The 21872-nt window shown below is 38.9% G+C and overlaps 1 protein-coding gene across 4 annotated transcripts in view; it reads left to right on the forward strand.

The window, feature by feature from the left end:
• GALNT2 (polypeptide N-acetylgalactosaminyltransferase 2) overlaps window positions 1-21872 on the forward strand; it is a 123759-nt gene that overhangs the window by 86866 nt on the left and 15021 nt on the right. For all 4 annotated transcript variants that reach the window (XM_067535741.1, XM_067535742.1, XM_067535743.1 and 1 more), the window contains 5 exons: window positions 6984-7071; window positions 11349-11436; window positions 12630-12733; window positions 16036-16162; window positions 21778-21870. In XM_067535741.1, coding sequence (XP_067391842.1) covers window positions 6984-7071; window positions 11349-11436; window positions 12630-12733; window positions 16036-16162; window positions 21778-21870 — 500 coding nt within the window. The remainder of the gene's footprint in view (window positions 1-6983; window positions 7072-11348; window positions 11437-12629; window positions 12734-16035; window positions 16163-21777; window positions 21871-21872) is intronic.

The following is a 21872-nucleotide window of genomic DNA, read 5'->3' on the forward strand; positions in this document are numbered from 1 at the left end:
TCTCATTAAAATGTCCTTTTAATTTACCTGTTCCACGAGTGTTTCCTCTCTGTGATCTTGCTCTAATTCCCTTTTCCTACATAGTGGAGCGGGGAAGAAAAAAAAAAAAGAAAAGAAAAAAAGGCAAACATCTTGTTTTAAAGTTAAGTAGGCCACCTATAACTCTTCAGTAGCTGAATCGATAAAACCGGGGCCCAGGATGGCTGAAGAATGCTGTTGTCTGGAGCTTCAGAAAAAGTCGCATCCAAAAGTCATAATGTACCAAACAATGAATACAATAATAAATAATTCAGCCTTTATGTATTCAATTTCTTTCCATTAGGTACTGTCTTATTAATGCCACATCCCTCTACCCCTGCCTCTCAAAAGGATTGATCTGCACCATCAATATTCCAATTCAGGACAGATGGAGTGTAGTTCCTCTTATCATCATCAGGCAGTGGCAGCTACCAATTTCCATTTATGGTACTTTCTGCTGTTTAATTCTGTAGTACCTTGTTGCTAGTTGATATTTTCAGAGCTATTGTACCTCATATAGCACATACTCACTTACAGTGTGATTAGTGTGCTATTTCCAAATGTTAAATAACTTCAGCCAAGTCAAACTTTGACAGTACTAGAGTAAGTTAATGCCTGAAGCTCTGTGCCAGCAGTGCAACTCCTCTCCCCTTGGGAGGCTAACCCCCTCCCCTTTTCCGCCCGAGGCCTCCCTGTTGTCGCTGACTGGCCAAGTCTAGCAGGAACACAGGGCAGCCCCAGCACCCTGGGAGCCCACACCCCGCAGCAGCCCTCGTTGGCTGGGATGCTGCTCTGTGCAGTGCAGCAGCTGCCTATGAGAAGTTGAATCTGACCGGGAGAAGCAGCTTCTCTCCCCACCCAGGGGCAGGAGCCACGTGAACCGCAGCTCCCAGTTCCCTTCTTCTCCCTCCCCTCCCACCCAGTTTCCAGACTGGTTCATTTGGGAACCAATCTGTCAGCCAGCCTGGAGCAGAGAGGGGAAGCCACTTCCCCCAGCCAAGCTCCCATAGGGAGGAGGGACCAGGTTGGAAGTGGATCCCTGTCCACTTGCCCAGCTGCCAGGGAGAGCAGCCAAATGTGCTTGCGGGGGGGTACAGCATGAGGAGGACAGAGCCACCCCGCTCCCCGTAAGTGGGGCAGGGAGTGTGGAGAGCACGGTGGCCAGAGGCACGGGGGAAAACACGTGAGTCATGTGACCAGTTATGTGCCCTCCAAAACTCCCCACAGTTCTGTGCAGCCAGCCTGGTGCAACAGCAGCATCCCTCCCCCCATCTGAAACCTGCTCACCGGCCCCCTGAGCGAGAAAAAAAATTGCAATGTCACCCCTCACTTTAAAAGGTTGGACACTCCTGTGCTAATATTTCTTAGCACTTATGTAAAGTGCCGTATATCAAAGCTCCCTGAGCTGAGGTTCCCTCTATCTCTCGGTCCTGTAAGTGCTAGAATAGATTCTCTTATCTCATAAGGGAGCAGAAAACCCCCGAACCAGCAAGCTGTTCTGTTTAGAGCTTCAGCAGGAGCAAGGAAAATAACAAATGCCTTGTGGGAAGCCCTCAGCTTACAAACCTGTTATGCCAGTACAGTTAATTAGGGAGAGAGAACTTCTGAAGCCACCTAGCCCAGCTGGACTGAAGTCTCTACCTGCTGGGGGGGACAGGAAGTAAATTGGAATTCTGATCCAGTACAGTTCTCTTTGTGGAAGGCAAATATTTTTTCCTCCAGGCTTCTGTTTGTTTCTGGTCTCTATGCTAGTGCCTTGCCATTATGCACACTTCAGGCTACACTTCACTGGTTTTAGGAAGTTAAATTGGGAGGTAGGAAATGTCATTTAACCCCTTCATTAAAACAGAATAATGGTACCTTTTATTCTGAAGTGCTGACAGAATAATGGAGCACCAGCACTACTAAGCGATTTACTCAGAGGAAGCAACATTTTACTCAATGTGCCAACTACATCCAGCAGCATAGAAGTGGCTAAATCCGCTTAAACTTTTTTCCTGACCATTATCATATAGCAAATACCTCCCTGAGAAGCAAACATATATGCACTAATCATATGTGAAATCTTGAATGGTTCTCTTATTTGATGCATTACGGTTTCACTTTTTGCATTGTCGCATGGTTGGTTTCATATAATGTTCAATGAACCTAGGACTGGAAGAGCCCTCCTGGATTGTTAAATCCAGTCCCTGACTGTTGTAGGCAACCCCTCATATAATCCCATTTATATATGGGATGAGCATTTAAGGGTGATGGAGTTCAGGTTTCTATTTTCGGTAGAAGTTAGAGTATGATATATTCTGCCCTTTCAGAAAGGCAAGACTGACTGACTAGATGACTGTGGATTTAATAATGGAGTTTACTGCTTCTGTGTTTCATGCCTTTGACTGGAAACTATTCATGTACAGTACATGATGACTCTTGGTTACCTTATGTGAAACGTGTTGGTCTCAGACTTGCTCACAGTGCAAACCACATGTAGTTTGGCATCAAGTGGCCCATTTTTTTTTTTTCATAGTCTGAGCCTAAAAAAAAAATGGATGTGAAAACTCACTTGTCTTAGGCCTAGAGGTGACTAGGGCAATGTGGAAAGCCAGTGTTGCTGCTGCCTTGCAATACTAGCTTTATAGGAATGCTGCCCAGGGTCATTGATTTTTCACAAAAATTAAATGTACTATAAAAGTTGATAGAAAACCTTCTAATAGGGCAGAGGAAGGATAGTGGGTTAGCAGAGCACAGCACAGATAGTTTAGTGTGGTGAATATAATGAATCCGTTTACACAATTGATGTGCAGTAACAGCATTGTCACAGGTAGTGTAAATTGCACCATTTCCCATCACAGATCTGTCCAGAGTACACCCCCTCAGATATCAGGCTTCTGTCCGAGAGTGGAATTCCATGATTCTCCCACTCAGGCTGGGTTTCTGGACTACAGCATCCCAGTTTACTTACCATGATTCCTCAACAGGCCCAGTTGGATTTGGCACCTGCAAGAGCCTTCCTGGGTCTCCTGAAACTGGTCAAACCAACTTATGCACCCCAGTGATGGGAGATCAGGGATACGCTTCAAAGCTGATGAGTCTCTGCATTATCGGTTAGGAATTAGTGATTGGTTGATGTAAAGCCATTCTCTGATCTCTGCTGTGAGATGAGTCCCTGCAGGAGCTAATCTTTGAACCCAGGTAGCAAACATCATAATAATCAAACAGAGGTACGCAATATTCATAAAAATAATACAGGTAGTTCCCATGTTCTTCACAAGACCATATATTATGTCTTTTCTATTTGGCATTTTCTATTTCTGTTCTATAAACAAGGGTGGCATGCCTATCTGATCACAGTTTAGTTCATGCTCTGCCATCACAGCCTAACTGTAAACTGAGTGTGTCACTCTTATTTGACAGTGGTAGACTTTAAAACATTGTGATTAAGCAGTGAGACTAATTAGGTTCTATTTCCATGTCTATCTCAAACTTCCTGTGTGACCTTCAGTGAGTCTCTTAAACTCTGTCCGCACAACAGCAAAATGAGGGTATCAATAGATCGTCATAGTGTTGTGAAGCTTAATCTTTGTAAAACAATTTAAAATCCTCTAGAAGATTTTTTAAAAAGCAAAATATTTAGAATCCTGAGGATGCTTCCTGATTGTTTAAGTACAGTATATGATAAACCAAATCAAAGCCTGCATTACTTCTCTACCAAATATTAGGGTCTAGAGACTTACTGTGTTCACACTTTATTTCCCTACAAAACACACAGCTTTTCAGTTCTATGTGCCATTGCAAAGTACACTGGAAAACCTGCAGAACAGATATGTAAAAGTATAACAAGATTTTTCACTTTGCCTTTGTTTTGGTTTTCAAAATGCACAGCAGACTGCCTATAGGATTATAGCAATGATAATTAAGTATCTTTCCACAAAGCAAATGCACTTTAACTAATGGCCAATTCAGGGAAGCTGTTGATTTTAATCTTTTTGGTGGATGGTTCTGAACCCTCTGTATACTGAAGCCTGTATGTCAGTTAATACTTCATATGCTGTAACCGTTTAGTAGCACGGTGCAAATATTAATTTAAAAATAGATAAATATTCCTGTCCATTTTGCTACAAAAATGTGTTGCTTTACATCAGGAAATAAACCAGGGATGATATAATCAGGAAAAAAAGCTAGAGAGTAATGCAGAATTAGAGAGAGAGTGTCTAATGGTTTTAAACCCACAATTAAGTTTGTGGGTATTTTTTTAAAAAATTGTAAAAGTTTTAGAAAGTTTTGTTTAAACATTGTGATGCTAGTGTATAGATGTCAAAGTGAAATGGACCAGACTACAATTCCTATGTGGGAATCCCAGATGGGATATATAGCCAGCAAAGCTGCCACCTACCCCATTACACCCAACCCTGATATAGAGTGCCTGGCTGGAGTTCTGCTGTGTTCTGGCCATCCCTTGCTGGTTTAACAGCCCCATATGAGGGAGTTGCAAAGATGGTTTGGGGCATCTTTGACTGCCACTCAGCTGTGCCAAAGCAAAACTATTTTAGAAATTGTAGATTGCAACCCAGAAAGGTGTTCTCAGAAATGGACTTAGACCTGGCTGGAAATACCTTGCATTCAACTGAGGAATGAGCAATATTTAGTGTGGCATTCCATGCTACATTGGACTACACCACAGTGCTGGATGTACTGTAAATAACCAGATAGGCTGCAATGGTTCTGGTTTGTCTCTATGGGCCCCACTCCCTCCCCCACTTATTTTTAAATAAGAGAATTTCCTAGCCTCTGAATGTTGGAAATATTTTTTTCAAAGTTAAAAAAACAAAACAAAACAAAAAACACTTCTGTTCAAACATCTTACTTTCTGGAGGTTTTCATCTTTTTATGTTTTGTGTATTCCTATTCCTATAAATGAATGGCTTATTTAGAATCTAGCATACTTGAACTGGTTGGAAAATTGACTGCTCATTTGAGAGTCAAAGGGGTTCTGTCTATGCAGTTTATATCTAGGATTAGCTTGGAGCAAGTGGATATATAAAGGGTGGGGGAACAAAAAGGCCTATGTTTTGCCTTTTCTGTCCTGTTCTGTCTCTCAAGCTTGATTTGTGTCTCTGGGTTTTTCTATCTTAATTAGATCAAACTAATTATTGCATTATCTGCCCCTCTATCATGACTACAATACAATGCTCAAGGTTTAAAGTCTTTGATGAAGGGTCATTCTTGGCCTATGTGCTACAGCTCAAATGATATTGGTTAGGACCCTTAGCTTGAATTTTAATTACAGACCCAATTAGATCCCCCTTTGATGTGCTTAATAGGCTATAGGTTTTAGACTGCCTGCTCACTGACGGTAAGATGACCTGGCTTCTGTAAAATACTCAGTATTTCACAATTCTATAGGTACTTGCAATAATTCTATAGGTACTTGCAATAATACACCGAGATCATTAAGGAATTAGTAATTAAGATTAAATGAAGATAAAATCAGGTGATTTTGATATCTTTTCTTCCTTGCCCTATCTAAATTGATTAGCCAGATGAGAGAATATTTTACAGCAATCTTTCAATTTGAGCAATTAAAATATTCTTGCCAAAGTTCAGTAGTGCAAAGAGCAAAATGATTAACATCCAATTAGACATGCAAAGGTGTGAGTTGCTGAACCCATAACTAAAATTTATATACCTTGTTACTTGAAATGAAAACTAACTACATAAATACAGTTAAAAACACGATTAAGAGATTTAGCCTCATGTCTTATTTAACATGAGTGATTACTCTATTATAGATTAATCAAAATAGATCTCCTCTCCTTTATTGGAGACCTCCTTACATTTTCCACATTTCTTAATCTACAGATTATTCTAGAGTTACCTGATTTGGTCCTGCCCCTAATAGATGACATTCTGTTCTGAAATGTTATCCATGCTATTTAAAGTAATGCAATCTGAATCTTGCGTATGAGCCCAGAGTTCTGGTACTATTACTTTGCATGCAAGCAAATATTTTTCAAGGTTGTTTAATCAAATGATGATCAGTCATAGAAGTTATGTTGGAATGTATTTACATAGGTGTGTTTTCAGACACACTTCTCAGAAAGAAATGGAACAAACCAAACTATCCCCTTTGGAATATCATGAAATCAGTAATTTTAAGGTACGGCGATCTTACCAAGATCCTAATGGATACATTCAGGAAAAGCAAGTTTTGTGAAGATTGTTTTGATAAAACACTTTGCATTTGAAGAGTGTGTTGTTTGGAGTAGTATCAAAGCAATTTCATTTCTGATGGGTGAGATTGCTATCCAAAGGCTTTGTGGCTAGAAATTAGTGACTTTTTGTGGATTTAATATTTTGAAATTCATTTCCGACCTAGTTAAGTATTTGAATGTGGAGTCTATCGACCTCTTTAAGAACCCAGGTTTCCCAAAGTTACATGCTAATGTGGAATGTATCCGTGCTAATGGAAGAATCTCCTGACGCATGTATATTTTAAAAATTGGGTTAAGATGGTAGAGTAGCAAAGACCTGGTTGGTACTGCAATATAGTGGATTCCGGGCCTTGAGATCTGAATTCTGGAGCAGCTTTGAGACTTCTGTTCTTTGGGCTAGTTTTAAGACTAAGAATGATGCAAGTGCTTCCGATTTGCCTTCTGAGGTTTGATGTGCAATGCAGTGATGTCTGCTTCAAGGTCAAGTCAAAGGGAGGGGATTAAATTGTAGAAAAGTAGCCTAAAATGAAGAGGTGGGTGAAATCCATAATATGAGGCTGCTGCTTCTGGAAGTTATGGAGAGAACGCTTTTGCTGAGAGAACTGATATGAGATATTCTCTCTGACTGTTCAGAGTGAGACAAAACTAGAGAGGGAAAGGGTCTTGATGGCCTCCCGCTAAAGTGTTCAACATCTCATCCTGCTTGACTCCTTTGATATTGATTTAATTATTTCAATATTACTTTTTAATATTTTATTTTAGGACAAGACCAGAGTTGTGTCTCCTATAATTGATGTGATTAATATGGACAACTTCCAGTACGTGGGGGCGTCAGCTGATTTAAAAGGCGGTATGTACCTGTACTGGAATATGAGTCGACAAAAAATTAATGCATCAAAACACAATTGCTGCATTCACAGAACTGACAGCATTAATGTACCCTTGTTCCTTTTTACACATCTGGTTGGGATTCTCACAGTTTTCCTGGGCTTGGACTGGACTCAAATTAGATTCCGATTCCATTATTTGAAAACTTCCTTTTGAGCCATAAACAAACTCTTAAGGTTTATACTGCCCCGAATTCTCATGCAGAACTGCCACCAATGTTTGTGGTAATTTTGTATGCATTTCAGGAGCAGCATATGGCCATAGTATTTCTGCTCTTAGATGATAAGGCATGTCACACTACATAACTTGGCAAGTCATCACCAGTGCTATGCTTATTGATTTTTTTTCCCCCCCTCCCCAAGTGCATGTATGCACATTGTTTGCTTAAAAATTAAAACTAAACTCACATTTTCGAACATTTGGACTCATGCTGTATTGTCAGTCATGAATTGTGTGCATTGGTGTAGGGTACAGTGGGCACTTTCCAAAAAAAATTTATACTGGTTAGAAAGATTCCACCATTCCTTAACTTTACAATGGAGAACTCCGTTAGAAATGGTAAAATCTTTCTTTCAAAATAATACATTAAAAGCAGTCACTGAACCTATTAAGTGGGATTAGTTGACTGACAATAAATGCTTTATATGACACTTATAAAACTTCAAGCCAAGGCAGAGCTCTTCAGTGCTGCCCTTAAAATACTAAACAAAATGGATGAGTGACAACCCTGGAAATTGAACTCTCTCCACATGACAGGTTCTGTGTAAGCAGTGTCAGTGGAAACGCCTTCATGCTGACCTCCAATGTGTTTCAGCCATGGCCTGGAGAGGTTTCATTTAGGATAGTAGTTCAGTTCCCATGCCCATTTAGTCTTTAGTGTCTGCTGAAACTCTCGCTACATTTGCCAAGTATACTGGCTGTTTTAGGAATGATCCCTAGTGATGAAACTAGACTGAATATGGTCAGTCTTCACGTCAGACATTACACGTAAGTGTCAAGGTTCAACCTGTGACCTGGAGGTGAGAGGCTCCTTATCTCTATTAATACCCCAAGGAATGCAATTTCCCCCCAATTATAATACTCTTATTTATTATAAAGAAGGTAAATAACAATAAAAATAACTGAATTCTAAATGTATACAAAATTAGCACTTCCTAAAGCATTCTGGTGGTGGTATGTACACATGTGCCAGCTTTCTAAAAATATGGACATCTAGTGGTTTTGTTTGCTATGCTTCAAATCCTATATATCTGTGCACCACCATTTGTCCATTGGAATTCTCTGCTGACTGAGGAGGTATCCCCTCCTTCCAGGTGTGGAATAGCTGCCGTAGTGTTCATACTGTTTAAACCCTTGCTCCATGGGAGTGGGGTGGAGGGGGGAAGGGAGAGTAATGGTGAATAGATCTAATAGCATGCTGCTGCTACTCATATTACTCCTATGGAGCTGTGCTTCCCCAGTTCTGCCCACTTGTCCTCCACACAGTAGAAATACATCAGCTTAAGTGTGTGGAATCCTCTGTCCTCATGGACTCAGAGGGCGAGATATGCCTACTTTTGAATTTTAGCAGTAGAAATGTTGCATGTTCAAACTTTTTGAAATTGTTTAGAGGTCTGTATTACGTTAATTTGTGGTGTCCCCCAGTTCCCAGTGGACAGACATCCACATCACAATCACTGATATTTGGCACCATGTGGTATCTTTAGCCATCTCAGCAAAGGCCGAAGACTAAGCATGGAAACTGAACTATTCTTTCATTCGTAGAGGTATTCTCTCCAGGTTATGGCTGAGGCATAGCAGTGCAGACAGGCTGGAAAATCTTACTTAGATTGCTTTTATGCATGATCTGTGGGGAGAGGACTTAATTATCCAGGGCTATCAGTTTGACACCTTTTCCAAGCACTACATTCATTAAAAAGGGGGGGGGGGGGAAGAAAAGGGAAAAAAATCCTTAAAATCGCTTCGAAATCTGGCTACAGTTTCCAAATCCGTGTATTTTCATTTTTAGTGTGGTCCAAGACAATTTTCAACCTCTTCATACTGTTTAAGTCAGTGGTTCTTAACCTTTCCAAACTACTGTACCCCTGAAGCCTGAGTCCCACTCCCACGGGGCTGAGGCATGTAACTTAGCCCCTGTGGCTCCAGGCAATTGCCTTTCTTGCCACCCCCAATACCAGCTCTGCACTTGCAACCCCTCTAAAACTGTCACAACCCCCAGGTTGAGAAACACTGGTTTAGGTTGTAAAAGTGTTATTACCTGTTGAGAAATTCATTGCAATTACTGTAATAGAATGTTTTTAAATTAGATCTAAAAATGTAGTGACAGGAGTATCTATAAATTATTTTGCATATGAAGTAAGAGGAAATACCTTTTTTCACATTTGATTGATTGATGCAAATAAATGTGCTGTTTAAAACAACTCCTTTTATTGAGTCAGTGATCTCACCTTATTGAGCTCAGACTTTCCCCAGTCACTAAAGATGGTGAAGCAAAAACAATACTATAATTAAAAATGATTTCAGTGGTGTTTTGTAACACTCTCCTGCATTCCAAAAGAGACCCCTTGTGTTCAGTATAGGGTAAGTAATTCTTGTCTCAATAGTGCTTGAGCACTGGAACAGTAACTATGTACAGGCCATTGTAATTCAAATAAGTTTATGGAGTACAGAGTAAGTTTGACTTTTTAATAGGCTAGCATGAAGGTACGTTTTTCTTGTTGTGATGGATACTTTACTTTATTATGTAATGTAATACTACTTCCTTTTACATCTAAAAGTGCTTTTTAAGAGATGAAAGCTCTAAATATAATATGGAAATGCTTTTTCATTTTTATAGTATTAAAATTTTATAGGAACCTTCAAACTTGTAAAGAGGTTTGCCCAGTTGGCGCACTTGTCTGATGAAAGACTTCAGAACTACTACTCACTTTCTGTGAATATAAGATTAATATAAATATCTTGGGTAGAAGATGGATTCAGCTGTTTTCAGTTTGCTGTCCATGTCAATCCTATCATGCAGAAATCTTCTGGTATATGTTAAGGATTCTTAATGCAATAGCTGAACCAGTTTTGTCATTTTCCTATCTATCCCATTTCTTCAAAGGCCGTACCTCCATTCTGGAAAAGGAAAACCTCTGACCTCTCTGACAAATCCAAAAATCCTCCATTAGATGACTTCATTTGTTCTAAATGCCTTTGGCAACAGGTGTAGTGTGAATAGCTGGCTTGTTAGCCATTATACAATAAGCCTTGTAGCTTTCTCCTAGTATCTTTTATAAACCTCCATGCTAGAGGGCATACGCCTGCCACGGTGATGGGAGGTAGAAAGAGATTTTTCACTATTGGCCAGTTATCCCATAGCTGCTGGGTTTCTTGCACCTTCTTGTGAAGCATCCAGTACTAGCTACAGTTGGAGACAATGCTGGACTAGATAGACAGCTAATCTGATCCGTTTTGGCAGTTTTTACGTTCGTTTTTCTAATCTTCATTCATGAAGCAAGCAGTCCAAAGAAAGAGCTTTTTCACCCTTATATAAAACAATTTTAGCTAAATCTAAAGCACTGCGTCTGAAAGTTTTAATGTGCCATATTTACAAAGCATGCAGTTAAAGAAAGGGGCATAAGCTGGTTTCCAAATTAGTTAGGTGAAAGAAATTGTAAATAAACTATTGTGACACCCAGGAGAGTTCCTTTTGTAATAAACAGAGATGAACAAATAAATGAACATTAGCTGCTGTGGGAGTGGAATGTATAATCTGACAAGTCAGAATCTAACTGTGGTAATGACCTCTTGTATGCCCATGGTGACTGAAAGTTCCTTTTTTTTTATGCCCTACTTAGAGTTGTATCAGACTAATCCAAACCAAGACTTTTTGTTTCTTTTTACTGTTGCTGACTGTGGGTTCTAAAATACAATAAAGTATTTCAAGATAAATTTAGTTTGCATTTGAGCCCATTTCAGTGTCATACTTCATCTTTCATCTTTTCATCTTTTATCTGGAATCTTATTTGTTCCGTCCTTTCCTTTTCATTTCTATTCTTTCCCCAGATGTTTATCCAAGGTCAGATTTTCATTTGAGTCTTCATGTTAAACTGTTCGTTTTGCACTTTCCATCTAATCTGAATTTCAGTTCCGAATAATTTTAGTCAGAAATGTATTAGGAAAAGCTGAACAATGAATGGAAACTTCAATTAACTTCCAGTTTTTTTCCTTTGATTCCCCCCTCCCCCTCCCTTGTAGGCTTTGATTGGAACTTGGTGTTCAAATGGGATTACATGACGCCAGAGCAAAGAAGAGCAAGACAGGGAAACCCAGTTGCTCCCATAAAGTATGTTCCTGTCACCACCCTTCTCTTCACAAAACAACGTTGTAGATATTTTTTAAAGTGCAACTTCCTGAGCTACCATCTCCCAAATGTTGTCTTTGACAAACTGTTCCTGCGCTAACTGATAAGTGCTAGGGAGTCCTCTTATAAAAGTTTAAATGCAAGACAAAAATTTGAGGTACTGTAAAGTTGTTCCAGAACATTGCATGCAGATAGCCTGAAACTAAGAGTCATCCATTACTTTCTTCCCTTCCTATCCTTCTACCGAAATTTTTGGATTTTAGTATTGTGCAAGCTGGTGGTGTACCACATGGAACAGAAGCAAGAAACTGATAGTATAAATTTGTGGGTTTGAATGGAAATAAAATCAGTGTTCTTCAGTGTTCAGCTTTCATCATTGATATACATTATAAGCAAAAATCTGATAGCATTTAAGAGTTAACATCAAGCGCTTCCTTTATTTTTCTTTTTTTCTAGTGTGTAGAACTATTTTTAACCAGCTTGTTGGCCTGTTAAATATCACAGGTTAACTGTCAATAGTTAACTGTCAGATGTATGACATGAACATATTAAAATGTATACTCTGTACATTGACTTGGCTTACATTGAAAAATGTAAATAGATGGAGGCCTGTTGGCTGAATGGACTACCTCATTTTCCCCAGCTGTTATAAAAGCAGATATTTATCCTACCTTGGTGGGATGATGAGGGTTAGTTCATTCATTGCTTGTATAGCACTCTTGAGACCCTCAGATAGATAGAAAAAGTTATATAAGTACAAAGTAACTATTTCTAGGAATCTTAGTGTACTGTCCATATCTAGGATTCCTTCTTTCTTGAATTGAAACTAGTATCATCTTCGTTATGCTAAGACTATGATAAGAGTTTTAAAATTCAGTTTGACTCAGAGAATACATGAGCTTTATATAAGGACCTTGAGACCTGAATAAGGATCTGGAAATAGAAACAAACTTTAGCTACATAAGCCATGAAGTAGGATATCCCTTAGAAATGCTAGTGTAGTGGTATGCATGTAGAGCTACCCAAGGAATAGTGACTTAATGCCTTCAGAATAAACACATTGCAAGGCTATTTCAAGTAGGCATTCAGCCTTGAAGGTTCAAATGATAGAGATCAATGAAGTGGCAGATCATTAAATATTTAACTTCTGACTTTCCTCCCTTCTGTCTCTTCAGAACACCAATGATAGCTGGCGGGTTGTTTGTTATGGACAAATTCTATTTTGAAGAGTTAGGAAAGTACGATATGATGATGGATGTATGGGGTGGAGAAAACTTAGGTATGTACACTTCTCGATTTCTTTTTGAAGATGAAAATGATTTCTTTAATGTAATTTTTTTTGCGATCATGGCCTTCATCTGTTTGTACAGAAAATATTTAAAGTACAATTAAGACTAAGTGGAGTATTGGCAAAAATTCAGAGACAACCAAGGTTCAGTTTAAAATAAAGAATTAGAATAGGGTAGGACTGGCATGTTGAATATGAATGTCTGAGAGGGAAGCATTTGTTAGCTATACAGTTCAATTGCTTTTGGGAAAAGGACAGGCCAGTAAAATGGAAGTAAGAAATTATAGGAATACAGATTGCATTTTTGAAAATAATTTTCTGTATAGCTTGAAAATAGCATTCTCTTTTAGCTAAATTGATTTAAAATGCAGCAGTGTCTATGCCACCAGTTTAAGGGGCTTTTTAAGATGTTGCTGAAATTTAATCATGTAAAGCAGAACACAAAAGTTCATGAGTTTAAATCCTCTTATGTATACTTGAAGAAATCAATTAAAATGTAGCTGGCTGAAGACTGATCTAATTTAATTTTTTATCTGTCCTAGTAGACCACTTGGTACCTAAGTTTAAGATAGCTCTGTTGTAGCATCGCAGAATAATGATGGTTGAGAATACACTAACTTACCTTGTAAATACCTATTTTCAGATGCCCTAAGTGTTTTGGAAAAAAACTGGCCTTGGGCCATGTTCTAATTCTTGTTCTTGGGCCAAGGGTGATATTTGAGTTGAATAATTTTGTTTTTGGTTGTTTGTGTTACAATAATGTTTTATGCTTCTATTGAGTATGGTATATTCCAACATTTTTCACTCTGACAACTTTTTAGAACTTTCAATTTGCTGTTAATTTAGTCCTTCAGTGAGGACAAGTATCTTAGCTATGTTTTGAAGTAGTTTGAATTAGGAACCAGTAACAGTTCAAATTTGTGCACTGCTCATGCAAAGTACACTACTTTCAAACTCTTAGTGTGTTGACTGCCATCCATCCATCCAGGGTTTTTACATACACACTTATTTAAAGGCTTGGAATTCATTTATCTGAATGTGTGACTGCAGAATACACTACAGTAATACAAATAATCAATAGATTCAAAGGCTAGAAGGATTGTCTAATCTGACCTCCTGTATAACCCAGGCCATAGAACTTCACTAAAATAATTTGTTGTTGAACTAGAATAATACATATGAAAATATTGAAACACTTCAGTCAAGAGTTTGGCTCTCATGTTGTTTGAGCGTTACTAAATCATGTTTATCTGAATGTTGCAATTACATTCACTCTTTAAAAAATTAACAGGAAATTCATTGTAAAACTATTAGTGCATGTTGCAGTTGACTTTACTTTACCTGAAAGCATCTTTAAACCAGTGCATTCAGTATCACCCTTGAGCCAGGCAGTATATTTTAATGCCCCTCTTTCCTTACTTGCGAGAGACGGTTCCAACAACTCACTCAATCCTTCAGCGAGAACACAGTCCTCAGTGCCACGGCCAGTCCTGAGATCCCTGTCCAAACACTTGCTCACCCACTGTCCCACATGTTCATCATACTATTTCCTTTCACTTCGCCTCCTTGAAAACTCTCAGGGCCTAAATCCACCCTAGCACTTAAGTACATGTTTAACTTTAAGCATGAGTAGTCCTACTGACTTCATGTGCTTAAAGTTAAGCAGATGCTTAAATGCTTTGTTGGATCAGTGCCTTGGTGGTGGTTGGGGGATAGGCTGGAAACTAGCTTCTTTCAAGGTGAAAAATTTCTGAGGGCTGGTCTACACTACACAGTTAGGTCAACATAAGGCAGCTTATGTCGACCTAATTATGTCAGTGTCTGCGCTACAGCCTTCCTCCTGCTGATGTAAGATCCCTGTTACACCAATGACATAATGCCACCCCCACAAGAGGCGAAAGGCTTATGTCTGTGCAGTTAGTCCCTTACATGGGCTGTCGACTGTCTTGTCAGTTTCACGGCAGGAGCTGTGAAAATGACAAGAAAGCCAGGCAGCTAAAAGCTCAGCTGCTCCCAGCTCCCCTGGAGAGCTGGGTGGCTTTAGGACTAGGAACTGGGGTGAACAGCCTGCCCCCTGGTGCCTGTTTATCACTGGGAGCAGAGAGCCTTGTCAATTTTACAGCTCTGCCTGGCTCCTCGCTGGGGGGGGGGGTTGTGCCAAGAAGCTGGGACAGCTGGACCCTGCTCCCAGGAGGCAAGAAGCCCTGGGCAGCTTGTCTCAGGGGAGGGGAGAAGCCTCGGTGGCTTCCTCTACTCCCTGTGGGGAACAGGGAAAATATTTTTTAAATCTTCCCCAATATCTTGAGGTTTAAATTATTTAACTCTGCAACTAAAACCTGACTAGATTTAGTTGAAACTGTAACCAGTTTGCACCCTCTCTGCATTTCTTCACTGCTACTTTTCATCCTCTCCCCTTCTGCTGCCCACCTGCCTCGGAATGTAAGATGCCACAAAACCCGTATTTTGGATGGGAGGATTCATAGAGGGAGAATTTGGTTAATTGAAACACAATAAACAGGGATGTATAATAAAGGAGTTTATGCATAATATAGAAAATAAAGGGGCATGCATGAAAGGTATTTCAAAATTTATTTTAAAAATAAAATCAACTTAAATATTGAATACAAACGCTTTCGTATTGGGCTGAATTTGTGATTGTCAATCTTTTTAAAAAAAAAAAAAAAAAAAGCCAGCTTTTGTGCATACTGTACCAGTTCTGATTCCATGATCTGACATTCAAAAGAAATGCTCCTAAATTCCTTATAAATTCTAATATTGACTTCTGTTCTGCTACCCTTCACCCAGCTCTCTGCTGAAAACTATGCAAAAGAATTTCACTTTTAACAAGATCTCCTTCAGGTTCAAACTTTCCCCAGTGAGTGCAACTCTGTCTAGCCCACACTTGAATTGAGTTGTTTTGCATCAGTCCACCATAGATTTTAATCTCTGGGCAGAGAGCTGTGTAAACTCTCTAGTAAAACTCCAGTAATCACCAGTGGCGCTTTATAAATAGAGGCAGGCAAAGGAGTATAAATTCAGTAACTGCTTCTCATTCTCCTTAGAGAACACTGAATTGAGATGGTTAGACACATTTGAGCCCAGTCTGTCAGCTTTTTCAGAGTCAGCTTTACTTTTCTTCCAGGCTAGTACCTATGTAAGCTCATCATATTCTCTGCAAGCTAAATATTTTCTTTGTAACATACTGCAGAGATATGGGTAAAATATGTTGAGGGTCAGAATTTACAAATTACTTTAAGTTTATGTGGGTACTTATCATGCATTTCTAATTGCAGAGATTTCATTCCGAGTGTGGCAATGTGGAGGGAACCTTGAAATTATCCCATGCAGCAGAGTGGGGCATGTTTTCCGCAAGCAACATCCTTACACCTTCCCTGGTGGGAGTGGTACTGTGTTTGCAAGGTAACTATTTGCAAGTTCTTGGCTAAATCATGGAACTGTGGATTTCTGGTTTTTTTCAGTTAGCCAGCAGGTGGCAGTAACTTCATTAAAGTTCCAGAACCTTTCACAGAAAAATATGTACAATTTGATCTGAAGTGAAAATCTAATGGAAATATTTTTAATTAAAAGGAGACTAACTTTCAGCTCTGGTGATAACTCAGATGTAAAATTAGGTCAAAAATAAAAATCTGAAGACTAACCTGATAGTGGTGAAACATTTTAATAAGAAGGTGAGGAATTGCTTAGCATCAGCTGGAAGAATTCTGGGGAAAATGGGAAGAAATGCATGATGTACTTAGAAAATATGTTAACAATGGAAACTTAAAATCAACTATGAAAAATTTGTGTGTATATCTTCTAAAAAATCTTGTGGGGAAAAAATGGCTTTCTCTTCAATATTCAATCTGTTTTAAAAAGATGAAGAAAAAGATTAATTGTTCATTTTTCCACTTCTGACACTTAGAACCCACCAAACTCTGTGACCTTTTTGTATATTTATATGTTGTGTTTTGGATTTCTGGTTCAATACTGAACAATTATGTGGTGTCGTGTTAATAATCATATGGGCCTAGATTCTGATACTTGCACTGAATAGTACCTAGTAGAATCTGGCCTGTCAAAAGTATCCACTCCCCCATTTGTTATATGAAATTTTCCTCCTTATACTGTAACTTTAAAAAACAAAACAAACACACACCAAAAAGCCAACCTTTTTTGAGGAGGCATCACGGTTCAGTAGATAAGAAATCCCATTGCTGCTATTGATTCACTGCGTGAATTTGGCTGAATCCTGAACTTTTTCTCAATTATTCTGCTGTAGAATGAGGATAGTGATTTTTATCCACGTTTATAAAGAGCTTTGAGTCTTCTGATCAAGGCACTGTATAAGTACATTGTAGTAGTAGTATATTCACATGTTATAAGAAATTTCCACTGATGTGCTGTTTCCCTAAAGAACCAGAGATGCAACGTGAGGCCTGGTCTGCACTTAAAATTTAAGTCAACGTAGATATATCACTAAGGGGTGTGAAAAGTTGAGCACTGTAGGTATAGGAACTTAACCCCAGTGTAGATGCAGCAAGGCTGATGGAAGAATGCTACTGCCACTTGGCAAGGAAAAACCCCCTTCCATCACTGTGTAGGAAGAGTCTATATTATGTTGCAACAGTGCCGTAGCTGTGCCATTGTAGGCACAAAGTATGTTGGGCGTTTGAGTTGGGAATTCTTCCAAGTGCTCCCAATGTGATGATGTATCACAGCCTCAATTTATAGGATTTACAAGATGCTAAATGCAAACAGAATAAAATGTGTGTGTTCGTACTGTAGGAATTCTGGGGTCTAAGCAAATCATATTTATTTACGGAGCCCAGACGTACATTCTTCAGACCCGGAGGCTTCTGAGCCAATCACTGAAGGCAGTGTTTCACATTCGATAAAATACTTTCTTTGGAAGTGCAGATTTCTCTAGAGTTATACTGATTCTACTTTCAGTGCAGCACTAATGAATAGTTTTAGCAGGGATTTTTCTTTAAGTATCTGCTTCCCCTTTCTGTTGAGTTCTGAACTTTATGCTGCTGTGGAAAATTAATGGCACATGTGAAGAAACAAAAGATAATGAAATACCCTTGATTACAGCCCTGCTCTAATATTAATATTACACCAGGGAATAGGAAGATCTATTGATTCCACTATATGGGTTGGGTTTGACATAACTGCATATTAATTTCACAGTAGCTTTCAGGGTCATGTTAATGAAAGACTATGCAATTTGCACACTGCTCTGCATTTTCAGTTTTGAGCTGATGCCAAGATGCCTTTTCCTTCCATGAGCCTTAATAAGTATTTAATAGAGCTGGTCAAAATTTTTCAGACAAGTAGGTTTCGTGTCAAAAAAATAAATATTTGGGTTAACCAAAACTATTAGTGAATTCATGTCAAATTCACAGAACAGTTTCAACCATATTGAAAAAGTCCAAATGTTTTGGTAATGTCAAAATTGAACTTTTCGTTTCTAACCCAAAAATTCTATTTTGATTTTCAGGCATTTTGACAAAGCAAAGGAAAGACACTAGATTTACAAAATGACAAGATGTGGTGGTTTATACCTTATAAGCTTTAGCCCAGTGGTTAGAGCATTCACCTGGGACGTGGGAGACAGAAGCTTTGAAATTGAGTCTCCCATGTTGTGGGAGAGTGTTCTAACTTCCACGGTGCAGAGTCATTCTCAATCTTTCCCTGGCCCAATAACTAACTATTGTAGTCATGGATGACTATGAATTGCCGCGATGAATGACAATGGATAGTCATTGGACCAGGGAAAATGAGTTTTCATCACTTTCTCCAGCCATTTTGTGAATCTAGTTCTCCTTTCTTTTGCTTTTTTCAAAAAGCCTGAACATTTTTAACTTTTTGATTTGCTGAAAAAATTTGTCATATTTTTTCTGTTAGTGAACCAAAAATATCCATTATTCACCAAGCTCTTGTACTTGTGGAAATATAGCCCAGATTTGAGCAATAGAAAGGGGTGTGTCTATATGTAATAGAAGTGTATGTGTACACACAATATTAGAAACGTGTGGTAAATCATATCAGTGTACATCTGGAGCATTTGGATTGGAGAGGGTTGGGCCTGTGATGCCACAGCTATGAGACCAAATCGCACGTGCACTGGTAGGACCTCCTCATTCAAACAAATATCGTTACATTCTTTAGGTGTAATTGGTGAATGGGAAAAATACTGGAAGACACATCTTTTAAAAACATATCCCTATCGTTGTTCTTCAAAATGACTTTAAGAAATCAATATCAGCTTGAACTGTAAAGACAATGGAAGCCTATAACCGAAGTCTCCCCTACTTATACTCCTCTCCTGCTCTCCCTTTCCACACAGCTGCTTTTTGTCCTTCCCCTTTGGCTGCCGAGCAGCCTCAAGGACTGAAAAGCCGTGAAAACTCTTACAAGTCACAGTAATTGCTTTTTATTTGGAGGTGGGTGGGAGGAGGAGGATTAGGTTAATTAACATAATTTTGTTTGCCCTTGAATTGCTGTTGACTAAATAGGAAGTATCCCTGACAAAAGCCAGAAGCAGAGGGGAGCTGAAAAACACCTCCTTGGTTTTGGCTGAAAGGGGGTTTATTTAGATAATTAGCAATTTCCATGAGGAATTTATCATCAATCAAAACTCAGAGGTTGTTCGAGCTTCCTCTTCACTTGTGGTTTTTTCACTCAGGAGTTTCTAAGCAGCGTTCTTCAGCTTGTGGTCACTTCATTTCCGCTGCAGAATCAGAAAGATACAAATTAAAGATGTGTTTAGTTCCTTCAGTCTTAAACTCCAAAATCAATACGTGTTATCCAAAAATAATATATGAACAGTCATACTGGGTTAAACTAATGATCCATCTAGCCCAGGATCCTGTCTTCTGACAATGGTCAATACCAGGTGCTTCAGAGGGAATGAACAGAACAGGCAATCATCGTGTGATCCATCCCGTCGTACACTCCCAGATTCTGGCAGTCACCAGAGATTTTTATTGCCTAATGTACAGAATAGGCTTTAAAGCATGGAAGGTGCTAATGAAATAAAACTTCAGTTCCCCAAACTATCACTTCTAATTTTGTAAAAGATAATAGGGCTTCCTGTGGGGTAAATGGGGGTGAAGAGAGAGTTTTGAAAGGAAAAAGAGCTGAAAAACTAAAAGTTATGGGGGTGAGGGGTTAAAAATTGTATTGGGAATATTTTTCATATCCTTCCTATTCATTGTACATACCTCTGGAGGCCATACAGATGTCCAAAAATGACCTAAAACAACTTTTCTGTACATAACTACTTAAAATTGTAGCTGTCTCACAAGCTCACAGGTCTAGAAGCAAATGCTGGGATCCACTTAGAAGATGAGAATCACCACCTCCTCCAGTAGCATAAAGCTCCTATTTCTAGCCTTACAGGATCCGATGACAATATACTATTAAATTGTGATAGTTCTATGCACAGAAAATCTATCACTGGGACAGGACTAACTCTTGCCCATCCAGATCCTCATCAGAGAGAATTTTTGGTGGATAGGAATACCATATTTGAAAGAGAAAGGGAAAATATTTCTTGGTAGGCTGACTTAGAAAGAAAAAGGCTTTTGGCTTGACTTAAAAAGAAAAAGGCAATTTGGAATGTTACAAATGTTTGTAAGTCCTGGAGGTGATGGATTAGTGGACAGAAGGCAAATGAGGCAGTCATGTGTGTGTGACATTTATTATTTGGTTCTGCAATATTTACTATAAGGATACGACCTCTGTGTGTACATATGTAACACACCAGGTTTTTTGCAGGCTGCTTCTAATCAGGTAATATGTTCCTGTGCAAGATTATCTGTTTCATGTTAAATTGATGAAAGCATGAAGAGTGGCTTGTTGTGACTGTATTCAAACAGAATAGATAACTTTTTGCCAGAATGATGAGGGATAATCCTGCAGAATAACAAAGCTTTAGTCACTTTGCACTTCAGCATAGGCTTAAAGGCACTGTTTGTATAAAGATACATATGTAAAAACACACACCACAATCTCTGAAGAGTTTGGACAACGTTTTCGTCATATATTTAGTGCAGAATTTTAAGAAACATTGCAAACATCAGCCTAAACACAAGCTGAAGGTCAATTCTTTGTCATCTCAGCTGCAACGAAACCTCTAGTTTCATAAGCCTAAATGTTTCACCACTTACAGCTTTTTATCCATCTGTGTAGCGTTCAAATTGGTGTATGGTGGGGGGACAAAAAGGGAGTTGAGAAATGCACATTCCATAAGCTGGCGTGTCAATTTTCTGTGGTGTTAGTGAAAGCTGCTTGTAAGATAAAAGGCAAACTGCCAAATATTGCCAGCTGTTGAGATTTTAAATTCTTCCAAGTTGCTGATCCAAAAACCAGTCAGTAAATTTGGTTTCTTTGCAAGATATGGTTTTGTAAAATAACAAAATTGCTTTAAAAAAAGAGCATTGTGGAAAATGAAAGTTTTGAACTCGTATTTTACCTTTCTAATTGGAAGTTGGACCAATTGTTGAGGCTTGTCTGCATAAGGAATTATTCTGGAATAGCTATTCCTGTTTAATTCCATGGATTAACTCTTATTGTAAAATAAGTGTGTCCACAGATGGAGTTCATCAGAAATAGTTAATCCACTTTAAATTCACATCCTGTATTACTATGGGTTAATTTTTGTGTGTAGACAAGCCCTTTGGCCAGTTCTCCACTGCGGGGTCCATAATGGCATAGCTGCGGCACTTGGAGTGTGGATTTTTCACACTCTTGAGCATCATAGCTATGTTGACCTAAATTTTAAGTGTGGACCAGGCCAAAGTATAAGGAAGGCACGAAGTCCATTCCAGATGTGTCTGCTTCGGTCATAACATCTCTGATTCCTGTTTCATTTCTTCTATGTCCTTATAGTATGGAAAATTTGTAGTGCTGATAGCTAGCTGTGTAGTAGTGGGTGCGGAAAAATTGAATTTAATCAAAACAGACAAAAATAAGTGTCATGATTGTGACAGGAGAAAACATAACCCATGTCTCAACTTGATTGTTCCTAGAAATACACGAAGGGCAGCAGAAGTCTGGATGGATGAGTACAAAAATTTCTATTACGCAGCAGTGCCTTCAGCCAGAAATGTACCTTACGGCAAGT

This window comes from Emydura macquarii, unplaced genomic scaffold (genome assembly GCF_026122565.2).
Source record: "Emydura macquarii macquarii isolate MOO-44397 ecotype Brisbane River unplaced genomic scaffold, CSIRO-AGI_Emac_v2 contig_3517, whole genome shotgun sequence".
NCBI classification, from domain to species: Eukaryota; Metazoa; Chordata; order Testudines; family Chelidae; genus Emydura; species Emydura macquarii.